Source organism: Bidens hawaiensis, unplaced genomic scaffold (assembly GCF_021521415.1).
Source record: "Bidens hawaiensis isolate Kalapana, Puna unplaced genomic scaffold, B.hawaiensis_p1.1 tig00021501_1, whole genome shotgun sequence".
In the NCBI taxonomy this organism is placed as follows: domain Eukaryota; kingdom Viridiplantae; phylum Streptophyta; class Magnoliopsida; order Asterales; family Asteraceae; genus Bidens; species Bidens hawaiensis.
The window spans coordinates 106907-132957 of NW_027493338.1; the positions used below are offsets into that span (position 1 = coordinate 106907).

General features: G+C 40.8%; 1 protein-coding gene and 1 long non-coding RNA gene across 3 annotated transcripts in view; both read left to right on the forward strand.

Annotated features, from left to right (window-relative positions):
- Positions 1 to 21751, forward strand: part of LOC143563604 (uncharacterized) — a 33827-nt gene extending 12076 nt beyond the window's left edge. Inside the window, exon 7 of one of the 2 annotated variants that reach the window (XM_077051103.1) lies at positions 21546 to 21751. Coding sequence is in view for 1 of the 2 variants with exons in the window: in XM_077051102.1 (XP_076907217.1) it covers positions 21465 to 21543 (79 nt within the window). In the remaining variant the exon portion in view is untranslated. Of the gene's footprint in view, positions 1 to 21464 lie in introns of both variants that reach the window. The other variant, XM_077051102.1, reaches the window with a different exon arrangement.
- On the forward strand, positions 391 to 21163 carry LOC143563596 (uncharacterized). The gene is made up of 3 exons (XR_013140695.1): positions 391 to 461; positions 547 to 616; positions 20885 to 21163. It is a non-coding gene; the product is annotated as an uncharacterized LOC143563596 (long non-coding RNA).
- Positions 21752 to 26051: the final 4300 nt, after the last annotated feature.

The window sequence follows — 26051 nt, forward strand, 5'->3', positions numbered from 1 at the left end:
AGACGCTCAAAGGCAAAAATATTGAAACACTCAAAACGCTTAACCAAAAACCTAAAACGTTCAAAAACGGTTTTCGTGAAAAAAGTAAAAAATTGATCGATTAACTATCCAAAACTGTTTATTTCGGTGAACCAATGATTAGTTGGATATGTATTGATGATTCCGAGATGTATGGATGTGATTTCATTAATCGATTTCATGAAAAAAGATGATTCACATACATATTATACGATAAATTATTATTGTATTGGATCTCTCAACTAAAACAAATAGTAAAAGCAATGCTCTATGGAATTTAATAAAAACGTGGGCCTGGGCCTAGGCCAAGGCCAGGGCCATGGCCGGTAAAACCAAACCCTATGAATAAACGACCGACGTTCTTTTTACGTTATTATTATTATTGCCTGTTTCATCAATTAGGGTTTCAGTTTGTTCGCAATGGTTCTTGTTCGTGCCAACAGGTACTCTTATCAATCATGTTTAATTCACTAATAATAATTTTGTTTGTATAATTGATTGATTCGAAATAATAATAATATGTTGTAGGAATAGGAATGTTGACGGGACTTTGAAGAAGACCTCACCATCATCATCATCATCATCATCTCAGGATGATGTAGTAAGAACCCTAATTTGTTCATCTTCTTTCTTAGACTTGTTGATTTTAACTGTCATGATGAACATGTTATTGATAATTTGTTCATCTTCTTTCTTATACTTGTTGATTTTAATGTTGACGGGTCATCTTCTTTATCAAGTGGCTTTTCATGAGCTCCTTCCTGAAGAAGAAAAGACAAAATTTGAAAATTTATATATAAGTAAAATAAAAAGGGTTAAACAAATTTTGTTCTTTTTTTTTGTTTTTTTGGTGGGGGGGGGGGGGGAGCACAAAAGTCTTTTAAGGGAGGCATGAGGGTTTGGGGTGTTAAACGGGTCGTGCTTGTGGGTTCAATTGACCTGAACTCGAATCTGAAAGAGATAGACATGTAAACCCGAACACGACACAAAATTTCACGCGTTCATCTAAGCATGACCCGATTAACCCAATAGTTTCTTATTTATAATTATAAAATCTTATGCAAATTTTGGCAGAAAATTATACCTATCCAATTTAATTTGTCACATAAAAAACTTAAAAAAAAAAAAACTAAAATGGGGTAAAGGGGACAGGGGTTATAAACTAGCGAACCCACCCGCCTGGCTAAACGGGTTTGCGGGTTCTACCTAAAACTAGCTCGAGCACGTTTATGTCAAACCCAAGCCCAGAAGTCTCATGTTAGGTTTGGGTCGTGTTTTGTTAAACCCAAACCCGTGAATTTCGTGTTAGGTTTGTAAGTTGTTTTCTTAGGGGCTGAAAAAGTTGACACGCTCGAAACACAATCCAAATCCGACATGAAACATACATGCTTTGGGTCGGTTCAGGTCGACCCGTTTTGAAAACAAGTCGGGTTCAGGTTGACATATTTATTTTTTTTGTTTTTTCAGTTTTCCAAATTTTTCAGTAAATGCACTTGCAATTGACAATTGATTTTCAAAAATTTTAATATATATATATATATATATAAAATAATACGTATTACTCATTTACTCTACCAACTCTAATAATATCCTTTGTTTTAATGATAAATGAGATAAATGGAATTGTATTATTTAACCAGACCCACTTTTACCGAAGGATATTTTACCCCCACTTAAAAATCCCATAATTGTTACTCCCCAAAGGATTCCCAAATTTTGTAATGCAAATAGGAAACTAACCTGCTCATTAGCAGGATTCCCAAATTTTGTAATGCAAATAGGAAACTAACCTGCTCATTAGCAGGGGATGTTATGTCATGTACTGGGACCATTATACAGTTGAAGGAGTCGAATGCAGTGATAGAAAATCCTTCTAAGTCCCCAACCTTTTTCATGACTATTCTTAACAAAACATTTATGCTCTTTCACGAAGCATTAATTTTCTTCATTTACCTGAAAAATATGTTAAAATAATTTTGTCAACACGAATGTTGGTGAGCTTCTCAAATAAAAACCGGGATGTAACAGTTCTCGACTTTACTCTCATTTATTCATCATTCTTATAAATGATAAATTTCATTATTCACCATTCTTATCAATGAGAATTTAATTGTCCACATTTTCAAACCTAGTTATATATTTCTTAAACAAAACGCGTTAGTTGTAAACGAGAAAAGAGTACAACACATGTATGACTATCATTTATGATAAATCTGATGCATACCAAAATTAAAATATTCCCGCCTTTTCAACCAGATCGACTGGAAGAGCGGGGGCGTCGCCCCGATAGATCTACCAATATTTTTAGGCCATTTCTCTCTAGGTTAACGGTTTTTCCTTTCATAATAACTCATCTCATTTAACACAATTTGTAAAATATATAGCCCTTTCTTTACATATGTCCCCCCAAAAAACATTTATAAATCATTAAAATATTTAAAAGTGGGGATTTTACGAGAAAACTCACATTTGCCTTAACTCAAAAAAATTTCAGGTGTGATAATATGCCAATCGACGTCAAGATCTTATTAACAGTAATCCAAATGATTACCAGATTCCTATGTTTAATACCAAATATATTAACACATAAACATCGATACAATAGAATCTTATCATAACTTAATTTATTTATCCTCACGTGTCTTATTTATGATAATTCTAATAATCAAATTATAAACTTTTAGTGTTTAAACAAAATCGTAACTGAATCGAACGTTTCAGAATATCCTAATATATATATTGGAACATCATAGTTTCATTAACAGTTGTAAAACTAATATATGTTTTCGAAACAAAACTTTGACGTTATTTAATATATATATATATATATATATATATATATTATAGATTATAATAACCTTTTATTAACCTATTATTCGAATAAAGTATTTTGTTCAATTATCGTATATATATTTTTATATCATAAATTTACACGAATGCGTCCAAGTCTCGATTGTACTATTTTTATCACTCGATATTATCTAGCGGTTTTCTAAATAATTATTAACAACATTTTGTCCAAGTTATTTTTGATAACAATATTTTTACTAATATCTTGTTATCTATCTTTTTTAACACTTAAAGATATATACCTCATCGCGTACGGTTCGAGTTTAACAATCTGCTCAAAACCCACATGAAATGCGATCTGGATATACCAACACGTTCGTTTTTGCGGCACGAATGTTTCTCCGATCTCGGATCGTCCGCACGACACATCAAAATCTACATGCTACTAGTTTTAATAAAATATTTTCATTCAAGAATCTGACCAGTAAATTACTGAGCTTATAACTCACCATCCATACATCTGATCATCGATTCCTTTGGTAAAATCAAAGATCTGTATGTTAGGAAGATTCACCGAAAATTTCAGCTCGGTCCGACAGTCAGATCTCCGGGAATCTGCATTTATTTAAAGCTGCGTTTCCAAAATCCGCCCAGCGAGATGAACACGAAAACTGGTTTAGAACCCCAAATTAAACAACTCAGATATTCATCTAAACCGCTCAAAATAATTATCTATGGGTTATGAACGCTCTGTACATAAATAAAGATGATCGGATCGTTAGATCTTCCGTTATAAACATATCTTGCGGACATGCAAGACTAATACAATCTGTCCAGATTTTAAAACATGTTTTTAACGAACTTAAGCTCATATTTAAGACAAACGGAGCTTACCATCGTGTTCGGAACGTCGAAAAATGGTTATGGGTAGAAGACGGTTTTGGTCGCCACCGGACCACCGCGCCGGAACACCACCGGCCACCGCGGACCACCGCCGGCCACCTTGTCGGAATCCTCTAACCTCTCTCTAACTTTCTCTCTCTAAAATGCAGAAATATGAAGTAAAATGAATGTAAAGTGGGGGTAAGCCCACTTATATAGTGCTGTTTTAAACGCATTTTGTGATCGCGTTTCGGTCTCTAGCTCCAACGAACCGTTACTTCAAGTGACGTTATATTTTCAAAATATATTTCGTCAAAATATTTATTTCATACTCGACTTAAAGTTGTCTCGCTAGCTTATGATTTCCGCTAATAAATCATTGACAATCGTTACCCGGTGTCGATTTCATGTTATTCCAAACTTAATAAAACTTGTGTAGTTGTTTTTCCCAGAAACAACTCATCCAAACTTATGGTGTCTACTTGATTTATTTTATCTAAATAATAAACCTTAAATACGGAGATAATATCAACCTTTACAAGCTCATCGGTACATGGGCTTTAACAACCGTGTTCGAAAATTCTAATTTGCATTTTCCCGCTTTGTTATAACTCATGATTGAGCCACGTCTTCGCTTACTTTCTCGATTTTCGATCCTCTGAAATATTCAAATGGATTCACCGCTTGACACCTTCTCGAATATCGGGTTGAATATCCACACGTTAAACCGAATACGTTCATTTTTCCATTATTTATCACCGAAATTTCTTTATCTCGTCTCACTTCTCACGTGTTTTACAATGTATATATTCCGTTCATTCCTAGCTTAAAATATTGTAGTTAACTTATGGGTCTTAATCCTCACTTAACTTTTATAACTCACAAATTATATAATCTAAAAGAAGTAATAGCCAAATACATGAAAATTAAAATCCAGACACTCTTTATATTAAAAAAAACCCTAGATTTAAAAAGATAACATACAAAAATTTTTATTTGTGTGTTGTCACTGTAGTGTAGTATAAAGCTATCCTCATTCACTTTATTCGGTACTCACAAGCATGCCTTAAAAACAAACAATGTACTATCTTCTTCATTTTTTTAAAACAATACCACATACATTAAACACCAGCTAGCAGAATAAGTTATTTGTCTCTGTTTTCTTATATTTCTAGTCTCAGGCCAGGTCGGGATTTTGCCGAGTCGGTCCGGGTTTTCCTAAATGATCACCCTTAGTTTGTAGACAAGCCGAATAAGTCAAACAAGGTTTATAAAATTATTCTTTTAGTGAGTTTCTTATAAATATATGTATATGTATAATAAATGTCTTACCTATTAAAGGATATAATAATAATAATAATAATAATAATAATAATAATAATAATAATAATAATGATATTTCGATTTTTGTTTATTATGTTGTACTAGCTTTCACCATAATGCTGTTGATAGTATATGAGGATAAAAGTATTTGTTAACCTTACCCCTTCCACTTAGTTTACTTTTTTGTCTTTTTAAACCATCCAGATTGCAAACACAACTCTAAGCTGACTTTTATTATTATTATTATCTTTTTAAATAAATAATCATATACTGAACAAAAGGATTAAATTACAATAGAGAGGTTGTAAGCGAGTAACAAGCTGCGTCGTCACTCCCTTTTGAATGACAAAACTAATCCTACTGAAAATAAAATTATCGTTCTTCGACTTCGTTGAACAGCAAGCAAGCATCGATCATCAGTTGAAACAACAAAATAAGAAATCATGGATTTCCATGAATTATATATTATTATTATTTAATTGGTTAAACTCTCTTACTTTATAAAAATGGTTAACGGTCAATATTATAAGAAAAAAATATATTATTCGTTTATTACACATGAAGTTAATATGAACCGTTTCAGTTGCGAAACGCCAAACTCGTTTCCAGAACATATTTAAAAAATTGGTACGTTTATAGGTTTTTTAATTTTTAGGTCCAAAACCCAATTAAGTGAAACTGACTATTAAGAATCATAAAAATGAATGCCAAAACACATACCTCAAACTAGTTTTCAAACTCGAAAATACAAAGCTTAGCTCGTGGCTTAGAAAAAACTCGTTAGAAATTGGTTCGGTCTGAAACCGAAACAAGCCTATTCATCTAGTCATACACGATACATTTAAAGCTCGTCTACCAAAACGTAGAAACCTATTTTTCCAAAGGGGTGAGTAGATAGTTACGTGTCTCTTGAGAGAAAAGGACCGTAGAATCCATAGGTATGTTTCCGTTCATTAAAAACTATTACAGATATACATAAATGGTGATTTTTTTACATATGCGCGTATTCGTCTGTATAGTTTAATATCGAAGATAGACAAGTTTATAAGACATAAAACACTTCATGAAAGAAAAAGAGTTGTAGTACCTTAACTATGATTTGATGAATTTTTTTATATGTCATTTCCATATCATATCTATTTTAACGTTTATAGGTTTATGTCTTTTAAGTTTCATCAAATTCAACGTATGGTGATCATTGTAACTTTGTAAGATTTTTATTCTATTAAGATAAATTACAAGTTACACACCTCCCAACGGATGTATCAATCCAAACATGTTTTCAGCGCCGGCTTTGAGAAAGCAAAAAAAAAATAATTGGGTCGAAGACAAATAATTTTTTGGACCTTAAGTAAAAAATAGTTTCTTTTAGGTTTAAACAATTTAATTTTTATATGGGTTTACATGGTTATAATTGGGTTGTGTACGTAACTTTTGTATAAAAATATGATTAAACATGCTTCAACTGAGAGTAGAACCCGTAAGATTTTGGTTGGGAGTAGTACCCATTTGCCACTAAATCAAGCTAATGGTTATGTAATTGAATTTAAACACTAAATATACATATTATTTTTATAGAAATACATAGTTTTTTTTTAAAAAAATTTACGCCTAGCGGGGTGTCGGCCTGTGGCCTTCGACTACCTGGCCACACCTTATGGCCAGCCCTTGCATTTGTAAATCAATGAGTTTTAATTTCGATTAATGATTTCAACTATTTTTTAAAATAGTTTTGAATGGTTAATTACCTTTTCATGATCATTAGTTTTGTCGGTTGGAAACAGTGACAAGCTATCATTGTTTTAGAGATATTGAAGAAACGTGGATCTACTCACTGGTAGCAGATCTACTTTCCTCGGGTGTGATTATACTATTTCACCGATGGTTCTTCTGGGTCTGTGTTCTTCCACCTACAAAATGAACAGCGCCGTTACTTACCCCTCAGAAAGGGACAGAGGGGTCCTCTTTGGGGTAACCCTCCGGCGTGAGAATCAGTATATTTGTGGAGAAGATAATAATGTGTGTAAGGGAATCTCAAGAGTATTGCTGAATAGCTTAATACCCCCTGATTGTGAGACTGTCTGTTTTGTATGTAACTGACTGTGAGTGAATGTGATTCAATATGATTGAATGTGTTATCACTGCTTGTAACTGTCAATGATTGAGTATGAATGTGTCATCAAAGTGGAGTTGATGCTGTATTTATAGTGCTAAGGTTACCACCGGTTGGGCTCAACCTCGTTGGCTTCCTCCAATCGCACTGCGCCACGTGTCCTCTGGGACACCTGGCGCTTTCTCGTTGGTTGTAATCACGTGGTAACACATGTGTCATGCTGAGTTGTCGACCTTCCATTTGGCAGCTGTCAACATCAGCATATTCTTACTCCTTAAAAAGATGCCTTCTGGAAGGTTGTCTGACGTGCACAATCAAGGTTGCCCTAATCCTGATTTGGATAAGGACGAGGTTGATTATGCGCACGTGTGATATGCGCCCATCCTGAGGATGCGCGAGGTCTTCTCTTTATTCTCACGCGCAGATATTTCATGCGCAGATGTGATATGCACGAGCATGTGATATGCGCCGCGCGCTGATGCGCTGCGCGCATATGTGATGCGCGAGCATGTGTGTCTGGGCAGATGTGATATGCACGAGCATGTGATATGCGCCGCGCGCTGATGCGCCGCGCGCGTATGTGATGCGCGAGCATATGTGTGCCTGGGCATATGATGCCTGAGCATGTTTTGTATGCGCCATGCGCATAGGTTTTTGGCTTTGTGCCTTCATAATGTCTTTATCTTGTGGGTTGACCCGCCTTGCTCGGTGTTGAGGCGGGTACATACCTCTTCAAGCCCCCCCAGTCTAATGTGTGTCTTATCTCGCGCGAGCGCGGTAAGATGGATATTAGACTTACTGATTTGGTCTTTTAAAGGGGTTTTTGTCGTTTTATTGGTTGTTTCCATCGTTGCGCGAAGTTCTATCCATTTGGTTGAAAACGAAGGGTTGAAAACGAAGGGTCCGAACACGTGGTTAGTTGGTGGTGACGTGCGCCGTAAACATGTCAGACGTTTCGTGTGCTCGAGGTGCTACAGTTGCCTTTCACGTCCCCTCACACAGCTGTCTTGAACACGTGTCGCGCTCGCATTGGTTAGCACCTGCGAGTGGGGGCGCGTCTCTGCTCCGTGGCAGGTCCGTTACGTTTTTATGTCCCCTCAACAGTGTTAGGGACACGTGCCGCGCCCTCGTTGGCTTACACCTGCGAGTGGGGGCGCGTGAAATCCCATCAGTTACCACTTTTCTCTCTCCTGGGCCTATAAAAGCAGGCCCTTAGGAAATTTTTATCTTCATCTTCATTGTTTCAAATTTTCTATTTTCTGCCTTTCATATTCTGAATTGAGTATATTCATTTTTTCGATTTTTCGATTATCTGCTGCTGCAGTTGTATGTCTGATAGTTCAGACTCGTCTAGCCCCTCAATCACCTCTGTTGCCTCTCGAAGACGCCGTGTGAAGTCTGTGGTGATGTCGACATTGAAGCAAAAGGGAAAAGGGAAGAGGGTTGTTGAGACCACATCGGAGGAAGTAGGGAGGACCAAGGCCACCAAAAGGTGGAATGAAATCCTCTGCAAATTGAAGCAGGCCGATCTCGACAACCTCATCGCCTCTCAGGGCTTTCCCACCCTGTTTGGCTGCATGTTGCCTAGGTCCGGGCAAACGGCGGCGGACCCGCCTGCCGGCTATATATCCCTATATAGCCACTTTTTCACCCACTGCAACCTTCGTCTCCCGATAACAAGGTTTGTGGGTGCACTGCTGAAGTTCTATGGGATTCATATATCCCAAGTCCATCCGTTTGGACTCGTGCGCGTGACTCACTTTGAGTTCATGTGCAAATCCCAGCGCGAGGAACCCACTCCTCGGCGCTTTCAATATTTTTACAAGCCCAAGATCCAGGACAATTGGATCTCTTTCATTCCTCGCAGTCAGAAGGTGAAGTGCTCCACTGTTTCATTCAAGAGCCTTCATGACTGGTCTGAGAGGTTCTTTTACATAAGGGCTGGTGTGATCCCCATCCGTATGACCATGCGCTCTATCTCTTCTGCGCCTGCGGATGAGGGTGTCCTCAAGAACCCAACTGGCGCCTGGGTTAAGAAACTGACCGCCGAACCATCCCCCGCGAAGAAAATTTGCGAGGAGGCGCTGGTGGGGGTCGGCATGAGTAAGCTATGGGCCGACAGCGCGCTTGAGCCCGTTATCCAAGTCGACGGGTTGTGTAAGTTTATTTCATTGCTTTATTTCTTTTTCTGCGCGAACATAATTCTTTTGCTGATATCACTTGACTTGTTTTTGCGCAGTCACCAAGGATTATGTCTTTGCCGCTTATGATGAACAAGTGGAGGGTGGCTCCGTCGTGCTTGGCGCTGGGGAGGTTGGTTTCCCAGATCGCTTCGATGACATGTTCATCCCGGTGGATCTGGAATTTGACTTTGACAGTGACGCGCCTGGTAAGCCTTCGCACTTATGCTCATTCCTTTAGAATACCCAAGTTTATTAACAGTTCTGTTGGTTGTTTTTGCAGATGCGCTTGAAAACTACGAGCTGGAGCTCGCGGAAGAGGAGGAGGAGGAAGAGGAGGCGCCACTACTAAAGCGCAAAGCTAAGGGGAAATCTGGCGCAGGGGCCAGTAAGAAACAGAAGAAAAATGACACCCCTGTTGCTCATCCCCATGCTCAAACGAAGGGACCTAAGGAAACCCAGGTGTTTACCACCAAGGTTTCTTTAGCTTCCCTGCCTGTGAGAGTGGGCAGACCTCCTGTCCACTTGAGGTATGGTGGCGTCACCTCCTCCGTTCGCGCGGCTGAAGAGAGAAGCAGTGCCGCGCCTGCAACAGGTATACTTTGTTTATCTTCATCTGGCTGAATTGTTATTAAACCTTTGCTCCTTTGAATGTTTGCAGAACCGGCGACGGTAGCAGATCAGCCACAGGCGCCACAAGGTGCTGAGGCTGCGCCGGGGACTGCTTCGGAGTCCCCTGTTCTACCCTCTGAAAAGGGTAGAATGAACTTTATGGCGATGTTCGCCGCGCGAACAGAATTGCGCCAATGTATGTTTTGCACACTTGTCTTCTTTATTTTTCTTTTGGATTCAGTCATAAACCATTTTTCCTTGTTGATTTGTTCATAGGAGTTGTAGCTGGCGTACAAGTTGCTGGCGACACTCCTGGCGCCGTTGGCGGCGCCGCTGGTTCTGGTCCTGCTCCTGCTAGTGCTGATTCTCCCCTTATTGGGGTTACAAAGGAGCAGGAAGCCGTATTGCGCGCCGAACTGGCGGCGTCGAGACCTCCCTCGCCTCCTCCTACGCGCAGCCCTCTCCGCGAGGCTGGTTTGGAGCCCCCCAGGTCGCAGGAGAAGAGGCCTATTCAAGAAGATGAGGAGGATGAGGGGGCTCAAGCTGAGGACTCCTTGGGAGACCGCGCCAGCCCTGCGATGCCACAAGCCTTCGCAGCGCATACTTCTGGTGGGGCTGGCGCTGACTTTTCTGCTTCATCCCCGCAGGTATGTTTTAATTTGTTGCTCCGCTGCGCGTACCTCCATATAAGTATGTTTATGACTTAGAACATTTCTTGTGTTTTGTAGGAAGGTGACCACGTTTATCGCCCGAGATGGAATATTAATGAAGACAGTTCCTTCCAATCCATGGGCGTATGCGAGGACTTCTGGGCTCATGCCGTGCCTCCTACTGAAAGGAGGTATCAGGAGGAGCGCACCCGCGCTGACTTGCTCAACGATCACATTTTCGCTGGGTCAGCTTTCTTTGCTGCCTCCCAAGAGCTTCATCGCGATTATATTAAAGTACGCGATGCTCTTGTGGCAGCCCAGCAAGAGGCTAAGGTGGCCGCCTGGAACCTTTCTGATGCTCGCGCACGAGCTGAGAAACTCCAGGCGGAGCTCAGCGAAAACCGAGCAAGTGCCAACACCGCCTATATTAAGCGCGGGCATGAGCTCCAAGCTGCGCGGGAGAAGCAGCAGTTGGCGGAGGCCGAAGTTGCCAAGTACGCGCGTAGAGTGCGTGTCTTGGAACAGCAGGCTGAGGCGCGTGACCAAGCTATCGTCCAGAGTATCACTGAAAAATCATCACTGGAGAGCGAGGTTGCGCGCCTGAAGAGGGAGTTGGCGGCCGCGCAAGCCGATAGAGATGAGGCCTTGGCGACGGCGGCGTCCAGCCAGGAAGCTCTTGGTGCTGCTCAGGCGGAGAAAGAAAAAATTTTGGCGGCAGCAGCGTCTGATAAGGAGGAGCTAAAAAAGACTAAGGAAACTGTTGAGTTATTAAACTCCCAGGTTCCTGTCCTCGAGACGTCTGTTGCTGGCCTCGCGCAGGATCGCCAATGGCTGGTGTCACAGGGCATAAATCGCTACGCTTTGGCGATGAAATATTCCGCCGAGTTTCAGGCCCTTGTGATGGACTGCAATGCCGCCGCGCGCTTGGTGGGCCGAGCTGAAGGGTTTACGGATGGGTATGAATATGGCATGTTGAAGAAGAACCCATCCGAGTACCCTTACAAGAGCGACGCGGCCTGCGCGGACATGGCCGCGGTGGGGGAAAAGTATATGAATACTCCCATCCCCATCCTTATGCAGGTACCTTGACCTTAATGAGTTTTACTTGACTAATTTTTCCAAGTGTTTTGTACTCAATACTTTTCTAATGATTTGCAGATAGCTGCGCTTGCTGACCAGCCCGACCTCGGCGCGCTAAAGAAGTTGCTCGATGAATGCGAGAGGGCTGGTAGCGATGATGGTGGCGCGGGGGATGTTGCCCCTGCCAGCGGCTCTGGCGCTGCGAATAAATCTGCTCCTGACACCGTCGTGATAGAAGACTCCAATGAGGAGGAAGAACTTGACTATGGTCAGTTCGGAGATGAGGAGCAGGCCGCGTCAGATGCTGCGGGAGATGATGAAGGTGATGAAGTGGCTGACGTCGACGTGGAGACTTGAGAAGCCCTTCATCAAATTTTACATATTTAATTTTTTATACTTGTAATTTGTAACTCATCATACTTGTAAATTTCAATCCAATGGAATGAAACTTGTTTTCTCTTTTTCACATCTTGCGCATTTCCATTCATCTCTTCATGTTTGCTTGTATAGATATAAGATATGCTTGCACGTTAAAATAAGAACAAGGTTGTAAGGAAATTATTCACTTAACCTCTGTTCTATTTTGTTTGTGGTTTCGCAGTATCTTGTTTATGCTGACATGCGCGCTAACTTTTCATTATTTCTTTTTTGCGCGTCGTTGTCGCGCGGTATTTATATGGAAGTATGAGTTTAGCCATTACATGTCAGCGTGTGTTACTCAGATATCCACTATGATTCCGCGCGCGACCTCGACCTGAGACCTTAACATGATATGGCATGTACTTTGCCTTAGTTGTGTTTAAGGATTTTTATGATCAGGCTGCGCGGGATGTAAGATGGATGTTTGTGAGTGTTTTGAGCTAAGGCTCTTTGTTTTGGGCTAAGGCCCTGACGTTTTTAGAGTTAAGACTCATTAACGTGTTTGAGCTAAGGCTCGTAAGTTTGGGCTAAGGCCCTGGCGTTTTAGAGTTAAGACTCGTTAACGCGTTTGAGCTAAGGCTCGCGCATGTATGTTTTACTTCGCTTTATTTTGCTTTGAAGTCAATATAGTGTTGTCATATTGTTCCAAATTAATAAAGGAAGTGTGAAACATGTATGCAAAGGTAATAGAACAAATATTGAAAGATAGCGCGAATCATCATTCATGATGGCTTAAAAGCCTTGATTACATATTTGAACATTTACATGAAGCATTTTCTAAGCTGTGCTGCGTTCCACGCGCGCGGTATCTTTTTGCCATTCAAATCTTTTAAAGTGTACGCGCCTTTCCCCAAATCTTCTGAAATTTGATAAGGTCCCTCCCAATTGGGGGACATTTTTCCTGGGGGTATTGCGCGGCTAGCTTCATTGTTTCGAAGGACAAAATCATTTTTCTTGAAGTGGCATTCTTTAACGCGCTGATTATAATATTTTTCCAGCTTTTTCTTGTATTTGGCTTCATTGATGATAGCCGCTTCTCTGCGCCCTTCAAGCAAGTTGAGGTCCAATCTTCTTTCGCGCTCGTTATCAGTCTTGCTCATCATGAGTACCCTATGGGATGGGCATCCAATTTCTGCTGGGATCATAGCCTCTGTCCCATAGGTTAGGCTGAACGGGGATTCGCCATTGCTAGTTTTGCTTAATGTCCTGTGCGCCCACAGGACATTAGGTAACTCTTCGACCCAAGAATGAGATTCTCCCTCCAATCTTTTCTTCAGCCCATTTAACAAACTTTGATTCGCGCGCTCCACTTGGCCATTCCCTTGAGGGTGGTAGACCGAAGTGAAGATTTGGTTGATGTGCAGTTCTTTGAGCCAGCTGGATATCTTCCTGTCAGTGAATTGTTTGCCATTGTCGCTCACAATTTCCATAGGAAGGCCAAAACGGCAAATGATGTGGCTCCAGATAAATTGCTTCATCGCCTCAGCTATGATTTTTGCTAGTGGCTTGGCCTCAACCCATTTTGTGAAATAGTCTATCGCCACTACCAAAAATTTCACTCGCCCTTGCGCTTGCGGCAGGGGCCCCACAATATCAATGGCCCATTTTTGGAAAGGCCATGCGGAGGTCACTGGAATCAAGTTGTTCTTTGGACGCATGGTGTTTGGCGCGTAGCTCTGACATGCCTTGCATTTTTGGATTTCTTTTAGCGCATCCAAGTACATGCCTGGCCAATAGTAGCCTGAGCTCATTGCCTTGGCAACCACCATGCGCGGACCAGCGTGTATTCCACAGATTCCTTCATGAATCTCCCTAATCACATAGCTTGCTTCTTCAGCATCCAGGCATTTCATGAGCGGTCCAAGATAAGAGCGCCGATATACTGTACCATCAAGTAGTTCATAATTCTGCGCCTTGTGTCTTATCTTTCTCGCCTGTGCGCGATCGTCCGGTAACTTCCCCTCCTTCAGGAATTCCATTATTGGAGTTATCCAGGATGAAGGGGTTGTATGAATTACAAGAACAGATTGCGTTTGCACTGACGGGTTGCTCATCACTTCCACCCTGACATCTTTGCCAAAGTGATCAAAATTAGTTGAAGCCATCTTACTCAACGCGTCAGCAGACTTATTTTCGCTGCGCGAGATGTGTATGATTCTGAAGAAGTCAAACTGCTCGACGAGCTTTTTTGCCTGCTCTAGATATAGAGGCATTGTGTTCTCCTTGGCGTCATATAGGCCGTTGACCTGAGCAGCTACCAAGTAAGAATCAACATGGGCCTCTAGCCTTTTAACTCCAAACTTGCGCGCAATGCGCAGGCCAGCCAGCAGGGCTTCATACTCAGCCTCATTGTTGGTACTCTTGAAGTCCAACCTAATAGCATAAGTATATTCATGATTATCAGGGTCCACCAGTTTGAGGCCTGCGCCGGACCCTTCGCTGTTGGAGGCTCCATCAGTGAATAGCCTCCAAACATCTTCCTCATCGTTTGCTCGCGGAGGGTCTACCTCGCACTGAGCTTCTTCAATCTTTCCATCGGGGATTTCTGTGATGAAATCCGCTAAAACTTGACCCTTTATTGCTGGACGAGGCTTATAGGTGATCGTGTGTACACCTAATTCCAGCGCCCACTTTGTCAGCCTTCCGGAGAGCGCGGGGCGTCGCAAGACTTGCTGGATGTTGTAACCAGTCAGAACTTCAATAGGATGACCATTGAAGTATCTATGGAGCTTGCGCGACGCGTGTGTTAGTGACAAAACTAACTTTTCCATGATGGAATAGCGCGTCTCAGGGTCTGTGAGCACCCGACTCACATAGTATATTGGCGTTTGGATCCCCTTGCGATCCACCAATAATACTGCGCCGATCGCGCGGTCTCCAGCTGACAGGTACAATGTAAGGGTTTCGCCAGGAAGTGGAGCTGTGAGCGCGGGCAACTTTGTGAGACATTCTTTTATCTCAGTGAAAGCTTGCTCAGCCTCAGGCGTCCACTTGAATTGGCTCTTCTTCAAGCAGTTCCTCAAGGTGTTAACGAATGGAGTAGATTTGCTGGCGTGGTTCGCTAGGAACCTGTTGATTGACACCAATCTACCATTCAGCTTCTGAACCTCTTTCATGGTGGATGGTGAAGGCATGTCAAGGATGGCTTCCACCTTTTCAGGGTTCACCTTGAAACCATCCTTAGTGACCATTACACCAAGAAATTTCCCCTCTTCTGCGGCGAAAGTACATTTGCTCGGGTTGAGCTTCATGTTAACTTCCGTTAGGCGCTGAAGAGTTTCCTCGATGTCTTTGAGCATTTGTCTCTCCTCCCTGCTCTTGATCACCAAATCATCAACGTAGACTTCTAGATTTCTTCCGATTTGTTCACTGAAAACCGAATCCATAAGTCTCTGATAGGTGGCGCCCGCATTCTTTAAACCAAAGGGCATTTTTGTGTAACAAAAAACACCCTTGTCGGTCCTGAAGGCCGTCTTGTCTTCGTCTTGTGGTGCCATTTGAATCTGGTGATAGCCTTTGTAGGCATCCAGGAAACACTTGAGCTTGAATGGCGCCACAGAGTCCACCTTTGCGTCGATGTTTGGGAGGGGGTAACAGTCTTTCGGACATGCTTTGTTGAGGTCCTTGAAGTCAATACACATCCTCCATGACCCGTTGCTTTTCTTTACCATCACAGGATTGGCTACCCACGTCTGGTATCGGATCGGGCGGATGATGTTTGCGCGCAACAGGTCCTCAACTTGCTCATTCATGGCCTTCGCCTTTTCATCCCCCATGATTCTCTTTTTCTGAGCAATTGGCTCCACCGACTTGAACGTGTTAAGAGAATGTTGCGCCAAGTCTCGCGGGACCCCAGTCATATCGGAGTGTTGCCACGCGAAGACCGACGTGTATTTTGTGAGCAACCTTTTCATTCTCAATCTCGTTTCGTCTGAAATGGTAGCGCCAATTGTGATCGTTTGCTCGGGGAATTTTGGGTTTAAAATCCACTTCTCTGGCGCATTGTCCGCCATTTGAAGTTTCATTCTCCCCTCCCGCGGCGTACTTGTCACTGCGCACAAATGATCGCGATAAACAAATGTTACGCCCGTTGGTGTAGGAAACCCCAAAGCGCCGTGCGCTGGCGACGGTACAGCATTAAATTGGGCAATCGTTCCCCTACCCAGGATCATATTGTGGCATGACGTGGTGGGCAAGACCAAGAAGTTGACAACTTCTGCTCGCTTGTGCTCATCATCCCCCATAGTTAGTTCAAACTGAATCTGGCCCAGTGGATGGATGATTTCATTTGAAACACCACAGATTGGTGCGTTCACAATTTCGAGCCGCGCTTGGTCTGCCGGGTCTAACTTTCTGAAACACTGCTCATACATAATGTCAGATTCGCTTCCAGTGTCCACCAGGACCTTTGACACTTCGTAATGAGCAATGTGTGTGGTGATGACGAGAGGACTGCTTATTGAAGGGCCTCCCCTGATTCTTGGGAAGATGACTTGCTGCTCGCGCCAATCTCCGTGGATTTGCGCGCTTCTCTTTTTTGACGTCTGCCCTTGTCGTCCCCCCTCAGCCACACAGATTCTTTTGTATTTCTTGCTGGCAGAGGCTCCTTCCGGTTGCTCATCTTCTATTCTTTGGTTTTTTACCAAGTGAGCCAGCCTGCCTGACTTTACATCCTTCTCGATCGCATCCTTTAAATGATGGCATGCGTCGGTGTTGTGGCCCGGGGACCTGTGAAATTCACAATATTTGCCACTGTTTTGCGGTCCCTTGTAGTGTAGTTGCTTGGGGGGCTTGAATTGGACATTCTCAGTACTTAACACCTGTGAAGGTGTTTTAGTGAGGGGTGTCCATATTCTTGGCAGAGGTCTGCTAGGATCTCTGCCGCCCTCCCTCTTGTCACCCTCCCCGCGATTACGAACTTCTTTTTGGGGCTGGGGTGAGGTTGGTTGCGCTTGTTTTTCCGCGGAAGAAAAACTTGTTGGCTGCAACCTGGACCATACAGAGTTCTGTTTGGCCCTCTTCTCTTTGCTGCGCGGTGATTCTGCCTGATGCGCTCTTTCTCTTGCCCTATCTTGGGCAATCTGTTTCTCATTTCTCGCGAAAACTCGCGATGCCTCCATTAACTTGGCCCACGTGGTGGGCATACCATCTTTGCTTACGAGAGCCCGGCGGAGTTGATCACTGCGCGCGCCTTGTATAAAGGCCACGCGCAGGAGCTGCTCAGTTATACCCCCGATTGCCAGGGATTCCTGATTGAAACGAGTGATGTAATCTTCAATCGTTTCATCATTCCTGCGTATGCAGTGCATGATGTTATCAGGATCGCGCGTGTGCCTGCGCTGCTGTACGAAGTGGGCTTGGAACTTTTCTAATAGTTCATCGAACCCATCAATTTGCCCTGTCGGCAAGCTCTCGAACCATACCCGCGCTGCGCCCGTGAGGCAGCGAGCAAACATATGACACCATGTTGGCATCGTCCAGCTCTCTAGGTTTCCCGTGTTATAGAAACCTTGCAAAAAGTCATCTGGATCTGTTGTGCCATCATATTTGCCCAGACCACTTGGCATCTTTGTCTTGTGCTGGATGGGAGCCTGCGCGATGCGCGCAGTAAACTTTGAGTGTTTTACCAGGATGGCTGGTCTGTAGGGCGTGGTTACGTCCACTTGCCCTCTGACCGGTAGGCTGTACGGCATGTGCAGATCCAGATCTGCTCTGGCTCCAGGCGCCATGTTCACAGGCACGCGGAGCTGTGAGCCTCCTGCATGAGTATCCCGTGTCTTCCTCATGCTATGCACTTCTTCATCACTGAACTCAGTGTGTGCAGTGTGAACAGAATGTCCTTCTTCCGGCGCGCGCGGCCTTTTTGTAGTCTGCTTATCAAAAGCTTGCCTTTGTGTTTGGTCGGCTAGCTTTTTCTGCTTGACCATTTCATTGTATTTTTCCATCAGACGCCGCTGCTCGTTTATGAGCCATTCATTTGGATCATTTGTTTCCTCTTCTGGACCCATTGGTCCTTTCAGTTTCGCGCCGGCCATATTTTGTAACGTGAGATCGTCTGGAGGAGTTTCAGTCTGGCCGTGAGGGGTTGTGACGAAGGGACGGTTGCTGGTGGTACGCGTAGAATCACGCGGAACCCTCAGAACCTGCTGTCCGTCGTTAACACCCTCACGTTCAATATCCTCCAGAGCTTGATCAACGTTACGAACTCCAGAAACCATGGTGATTGATTTTTTTTTTTATAGATCTGATGAGATCTGATTGCCGTTTGTAACAGTGGATGGCGCCAATGAAGAAACGTGGATCTACTCACTGGTAGCAGATCTACTTTCCTCGGGTGTGATTATACTATTTCACCGATGGTTCTTCTGGGTCTGTGTTCTTCCACCTACAAAATGAACAGCGCCGTTACTTACCCCTCAGAAAGGGACAGAGGGGTCCTCTTTGGGGTAACCCTCCGGCGTGAGAATCAGTATATTTGTGGAGAAGATAATAATGTGTGTAAGGGAATCTCAAGAGTATTGCTGAATAGCTTAATACCCCCTGATTGTGAGACTGTCTGTTTTGTATGTAACTGACTGTGAGTGAATGTGATTCAATATGATTGAATGTGTTATCACTGCTTGTAACTGTCAATGATTGAGTATGAATGTGTCATCAAAGTGGAGTTGATGCTGTATTTATAGTGCTAAGGTTACCACCGGTTGGGCTCAACCTCGTTGGCTTCCTCCAATCGCACTGCGCCACGTGTCCTCTGGGACACCTGGCGCTTTCTCGTTGGTTGTAATCACGTGGTAACACATGTGTCATGCTGAGTTGTCGACCTTCCATTTGGCAGCTGTCAACATCAGCATATTCTTACTCCTTAAAAAGATGCCTTCTGGAAGGTTGTCTGACGTGCACAATCAAGGTTGCCCTAATCCTGATTTGGATAAGGACGAGGTTGATTATGCGCACGTGTGATATGCGCCCATCCTGAGGATGCGCGAGGTCTTCTCTTTATTCTCACGCGCAGATATTTCATGCGCAGATGTGATATGCACGAGCATGTGATATGCGCCGCGCGCTGATGCGCTGCGCGCATATGTGATGCGCGAGCATGTGTGTCTGGGCAGATGTGATATGCACGAGCATGTGATATGCGCCGCGCGCTGATGCGCCGCGCGCGTATGTGATGCGCGAGCATATGTGTGCCTGGGCATATGATGCCTGAGCATGTTTTGTATGCGCCATGCGCATAGGTTTTTGGCTTTGTGCCTTCATAATGTCTTTATCTTGTGGGTTGACCCGCCTTGCTCGGTGTTGAGGCGGGTACATACCTCTTCAGATATGGTCCGACCCAAACCGAAAAGTTAAACATCAAGTTAAGAAACGAAAATGAAACCATAGTTACGACCAAATCAATAAATACTTGTAAAATGGTTATAAAATAATTACTAAAAATAATGTTATATGCCAATGAGCTGGTGGGTGAAGTGGTAAGAGAGAAACTTGGTGTTTCACATGACCCACGTTTGATTCTTGTCCTCATCATTTAGTTTCGGCTGCAACTGGTGATGATGGGAGACTAGGCGAGTAGGCGAAGCTCACTAGTTTGATCGTTGAACTGAACGAGCTTTATCACACCACGTTATCATGTCTTCCAGTGAGTGTCCGCGAGCGTTAGCCTTAGATGAAGGTTTTCTCCGGATCAAAAGACGAGTGTATTTCGATGTAGTTAATTTAGCCAGTAGCCCAATTGTATTATTCTTTGCCAATTAAATAAATAAATAAAATAATGATTTAATGAAATTTATTTATTTAAACCAAATAAAACAGATGGGCCTGGTCCTGGACCTGGGCCGGTAGGGGCTTAGAATCAGCATATAAATAAGCAAATAGCCAACCATTTTACTTTTATACTTTGTTTCGTCATTCAAAATTAGGCTTTCGCGATGGTTCGTTCTCGTGCCACCAAGGTACATACTTTATCATCATGCATCACGTGTTTGTGTTTAATAGATTAATTAACTGATTACAAATAAACACCGACACAAAATTTTCTTATGTTATGAGTCCGATAAAAGCTTAACGAATGAACATAAACCAAACTTTGTTTGGTTTGCTTACGGCCCTTGTTTTGATACATAGTTAGAGCATTGTTGGTTCTAAATGCGTTTTGGTCCCAAAATCCGATGCGCAAAACGAGGCAACAATTGTCAAAAAATAAATACAAATAAATTAGTTATACATAACAATTCTTATATTGTTAATAAGTAATCATAAAAACATACATAGTCTTAAAACATTAAAACACATTACTTATAAAACCTACTTAGTCTTAAAACATAAAAACATGCATTGTTTTCAGTGTGCGCATATAATGTATACATGTGTGGGCTCTCGGGAGGCAAAAGTGAAAGTGCACTAATTTTGACGTTATTTTATTAATTTCGTGAAAATAACGTTAAAAGCGGCGGAAGGTTAATCAGGCATCATTTGGTGACGTTGATGGCCGAAAGACAAGGGTACATGCACCAATCAGCGGGTGTCCCAATGGTTGAGTGTTATGTACCTTATGTCCAAGGCTTGATGCAAAACTACTATCGAGTCGGGGGTCTCACCGGAAGCAGCCTCTCTATTCCTACGGGGTAGAGGTAAGGCTGTCTACATCTTACCATCCTCAGACCCTACCATAGCTTTGCTATTGGTGGGATTTACTGAGTACGATGATGATGATGATGATGATGATCAATCCCAGCCATCTTAACGAAATTATTATTATTAAGTGTTCGTGTTTTGGGGTTTAATTAACCATTATTTGCCATTTTAAATTTCAGCTAGAGGGCAAGTTTGCCAAACTGCGTCTTACACCACCCGAAAGTGATATTATGGGGATCAGTTGAAAGGCGAAAAAGAAGAGGAGTCGAAAGATCTCATCCATGGATATCGTAACAACACTTTTTATTTTCATATTTATTCGTTAACGGATTCCATCTAAGAATGCATGTTATGTTTTTTACAAGATAAGTCTGCTGCTAAGCCAAGTGCTGGTAATATTTCAATTTCAATTCTTTTACCTGAAAGTTTAAATAATAATGCATGCTGCAACATAATTAAATTTTCTAATTGTCTATGCATAATATATATGTATATATATATTGCATATTCTCTCCCAATTCCACTTGATCTGTATAAGTTTGTTAAGGAGGCAGTAGAAATCTTGAACCGTCCTGACTGGTGCAATGACATGCGCTCTTATATTAATTTGGGTTCAGCTGAGTATAAAATTGGCGTCTTATCTAGCTGCTACCGCACTCTTCTGCCACCTGGCTGGAAATAGTATGTTCCTGTTTTGAAACTAAATCTTTTTTTTTATTATTGAATAATTAATCAACTTCAAGTGTTTTTTTTTTGCAGCGAACGCGAGAATGCCAGCTCCCTTATTGCCGGTTGTAACAAGGTTTTCAAAGAGAATGGGATAAAATACATTGTGTAGAGTAGTTTTATATAGTTACATATTATTGTTTGGTATATCAAAGATTGTATGAAAGATCACTTGTGAATGTAGAGTCACCCAACATTGTTATATGCAATGATTTCAAAACCGGTATTTTATCTGTACCGGATTGGGCTAAAAAATCGTACAACCGGTTGAACCGAGTTATATACTGGGAGGTTCAACCGGTTGAATAGCGAGAACATACATGGTTTCTCTTGGGGTTTTCTTTTTAATACTCGTATATGTTTTCGAGTTTTAAAATTGGTGTCCAATGATCCAATGTTATAAACATGGTAAAATAACTAGCACAATGGAGTTATACTAGTTATGTGTTACCATGTGTTCATCTATGCTACATGTTCAGTAAAATTCACAACAAGACTTATTAGTTAGACGTTTCAGACCTTAAACAATACCGGCGATACAACATTGACGATGACGTGTTTACTAGACTCGTCAAGTAGGGTTTTACTGGGGTTTATTTTAAATTTCTAAGATATAAGAAGAGAAGGGTATATTGGTCATTTAACACCCCCGTAACAAAATTTTAATTGTCGGGTCAGTGTATTGGACGAAAAGATTGACAACATACGAACTTTAGGGACGCTCATTATACTTTTGGAATTTAAAAGACCTGATCCATAGGTCACCCAAACATAAAGAGCGTAATCTTTAATTTACCTTTAGTTTATTATAAAAATATGAAAAATAAATGTAAAAAAAATCTACATAGGGGTGTAAACTAGCTATGAGCTCGACTAGGCTTGAGATCGGCTCGTGAAATATTTTGTCACAGTTGGGCTCGACTCGTTTATTAATTATGATTTAATTTATATACATTTTTTTATTATTCTTTTTACATTTTGAGAAAAACATTAAACGAGCCAAAGCTCAGCTGTGAAGTGTTAACTTAATACGTGAAAGTTTAAAAGTGGTAAAACTTAAAATTGCAAAAGTCTCGTTAAGGTTGACGAGCCTAAACGAGCTTTCAATTCAAGGAAGGCTCGAGCTCAAAAAGCTCCGCTCATTTGCACCCCTATGTTTAAGGTTGTTTGGTTTTACTGTAACCCTATGCACAAAAAATGTTGTTATTTACAAAAACTTACTGGATTATTCAGCATGAACACAACAGTTAAAGTACAGACTAGGAACCCAAGGTTATGCAGTACTTATTTTAATATTTGTAATCACAATTTTGCTTGATTTTTTTGCACTTTGGATTTGATTGTTCAAATAAATTTAGACTATACCTTGGTTTAAATGAATTTTATATCTAAATCTTAATTCAAGTTAACCAAATCTTATCACTATTATGTGCAGATTACTAAATGATGTAATATATTTACATTATATGCACCTATTTGACTATTTAAAAGATCTATTGGGCTTTAATATCAGTTTTAGATATAAACATAAGTGTTGTAAAAATCGGTCTAGGCGCTAGGCCGAGTACTCGCAACTCCCTAGTCGACTGTCTTGGCAGCGCCTAGCGACTTTTGCAACCATGATTGTAAGATCAAGCTCAAGTTAAGCTTGTGCTAATCTTGAAATTGAATTTAAGATAAATCATTAATATTACGCATGTCGTTCCACGATGTTTAATATTTGACTAATCTACGAGTAATTATTAAAATGAACTCTAATACCTCTTTTTATAGGATATTTTCTATATTCTAGATTTATATCATAGTGTGCTTATAGTAAGAAAAACCGTTGGTTACCTATATGTATGATTTTTTGTTATATTATAATTATACGCATATATAGCTTAAGCTGCCATTTATTTTTCTCGTTGTAATTAGGCATGTAAACGAACCAAACCTTCAATGAACCGTTCGACTGGAAGTTAGTTTATGTTCACTTATTTACGAACGGACATGAACAATGTTTGCTTAATTTAACGAACCAACGTGAACACATGCTTTTCTCATTCATTTATGTTCGTGAACGTTCGTTTAATGTTCATTCATCTGTATTCTTTATGTTCGTTTTATATTTGTTTATTTGTGTTCGTTTATGTACTTAAATGTTTTATTTTTTTTCCTTTGTGCTCATTGAAATGTGTTCATTTGTGTTTGCTTATGTCCGTTTTCATTTGCTCATATACATTTGTTTAAGTTTGTTCAATTATGTTCGTGAACTGTTCGTTTTAGATTTTTACAAACAAATGCAAATATGTTCATTTCTTAAATAAACGAACAAGAACACAAATATTCGTTCGTTAACTGTTCGTGTTCGTTCAGTTTGTTCACAAGCCTAGTCGCAATCCACTCACCCAAACTAATATTTGTTACACAAATTCTTTTTTTGTCAAAATTAAAAAAATTTCTAAAAATGCATTTCCATTTGCATTCACATTGTTAATTGATGGTCTTTCTCTCTATCCTAATCAGCCTTGTTATAAATGTTGCACCTTTTATCACAGCAGTATGCTTATATATATATATGAACTTAAGGAAACAAAATGACAGCCATCATATCTCTTAATCTTTCACAAAGCATGCTCTGTGTATCCTCTACCTCCAAATCAAGATAATCTCGGTTTTACATTCTCATTACCGTTATCTTTAAACATAAAATGAGCCGAAGTAATTTACTTGGAAACTACACTCACACTCACACTCACACTCACACTCAATCTACTCGAGTCAAAGATATATGCATATTACTTGTGAATGATGATTATCTTTGTCAAAGTATCGTTGCAGATATGCTTGATCATTGTCGTTACGAAGTTTCACGTATATGCTTCGATCTGTTTTATCAAGATATGAAAAATATGAACTTTGTTATTTTAATTTTTATTATTTTTTTTAATATTATGTTTTTACAGATTTTCTTTATGAAAGAGAAATGGATGCAGTGAATAAGATATGGGAAAGAAAAGATATGACAGAATTGGTTTTAACAAATGTTCACAGAACATATGCAAAGCGACACGGGATTATCGAGCATATAGAAAAACAAATTCAACTGAAAGTCCTTTGTAAGTTTCATATTTTTTTACATTCTAATATAAAGTTACAATCTTTTTGGTCCAAGATCCATTTTTCATTAGTTTTTTTTTTTAATGAAATAGTGATGCCTTGGGGTGTCGATGATATTAATGTTTCTACGCTTGGTGGGAACGGATTTGCGGTGTATTATATGAAATGTAGTGTGAATGAAATGGACAATCTTTGGGCAAATGCATTGGCACGAGAGAAAAATAAACGAGAATCGTCGTCTGGGAAATTTTTACTTCAAGAAAATTCAGGGAGTAATAAAAGAATGTTGGATGATAATGATCAACTTGGAAATATAGAAAAGAAACCGCGGGTTAATTGGTCTCAAGAAATGCATCAAAAGTTCTTGGAAGCCATTGCACAATTAGGCGACGATAGTAAGATAATTCTTGATCTTGATTATTATTTGGTTGCAACTTAAAGAAAATAAGTATTAATATTTTTCCTTTTAAAAATTTATTTTCTATTAATTTGTGTCCAAATTTGATTATATTTGTTTTCTTGTTTTGGGAGTCAGAGGCTTTTCCAAAGAAAATAGTCGAACTCATGAACGTCCCAGGATTAACGAGAGCGAACGTGGCTAGTCATTTGCAGGTTTGTTGTTTTTCGACGTTAATATTATCTCGTGGTGCGTTTTTTTGAAGGGTTTATTTGGAAATAAAGGTGGAAAAGGAATAATATTAAGCATGCTTCATGATGATACCTTCTAGTGAGCAATTAAAATGAAATATTTTTTATTAATTAGTTTACCAAATAGACAATCATGAAATATACGCATTTAATACGTATTAAAAATCAAGATTTCGAAGTAATTAGTCGCGTGATTAACATTTTGGGAATGTCGTTTGTACACGTAATCGATTATAAATTTATAATGTATATTTCTAATTTTTTATTATTTTTTTTTTGTTTTTTGTTGCAGAAGTACCGAATGTGTATGAAACGGGCTCAAGAAGGATTAACGAGTTCTTCATACGATTATACTAACAAGTTCGGTTACAACACGTTACAAGAAAGTTTCCAACAATCCCGTTGGAACCCGTTTCAAATGGGATTAAGAAACACAAGTATACCACCACATTATAATTTTGATTATTTAAAATCAAGATCAAGACCACATCATCATAGTCTATCCCTTTTAAAGACGATCCGTTACAAACCCTCGCATAGCTTTAGCATGTACGGTGATCAAACGAAAAACATTCTTTTAAGAAGCATTGAAGACACCAGGATGCAGCCAAACACAAGTTTTGCTGGATTTAGATTAGCCCGTGACGGGAAATCAGTCGTGTTTGGGCAAGATAGTCAGTTAACACCACCAGTTCAGCAACAGTTTAGTTTTCCCGAAATGCGAAATGACGATTCTACCCTTTTCTCGCCTCTTTTAGGCGGCTTTACTCAACAATCATCGGTTAACATGTCCAGCCAGCTGCCGTCTTTAGCCGATCTTCTAGCAGTTGACGAACCAATGCCAGCCACGATGACTCAACCGCAAGGTCC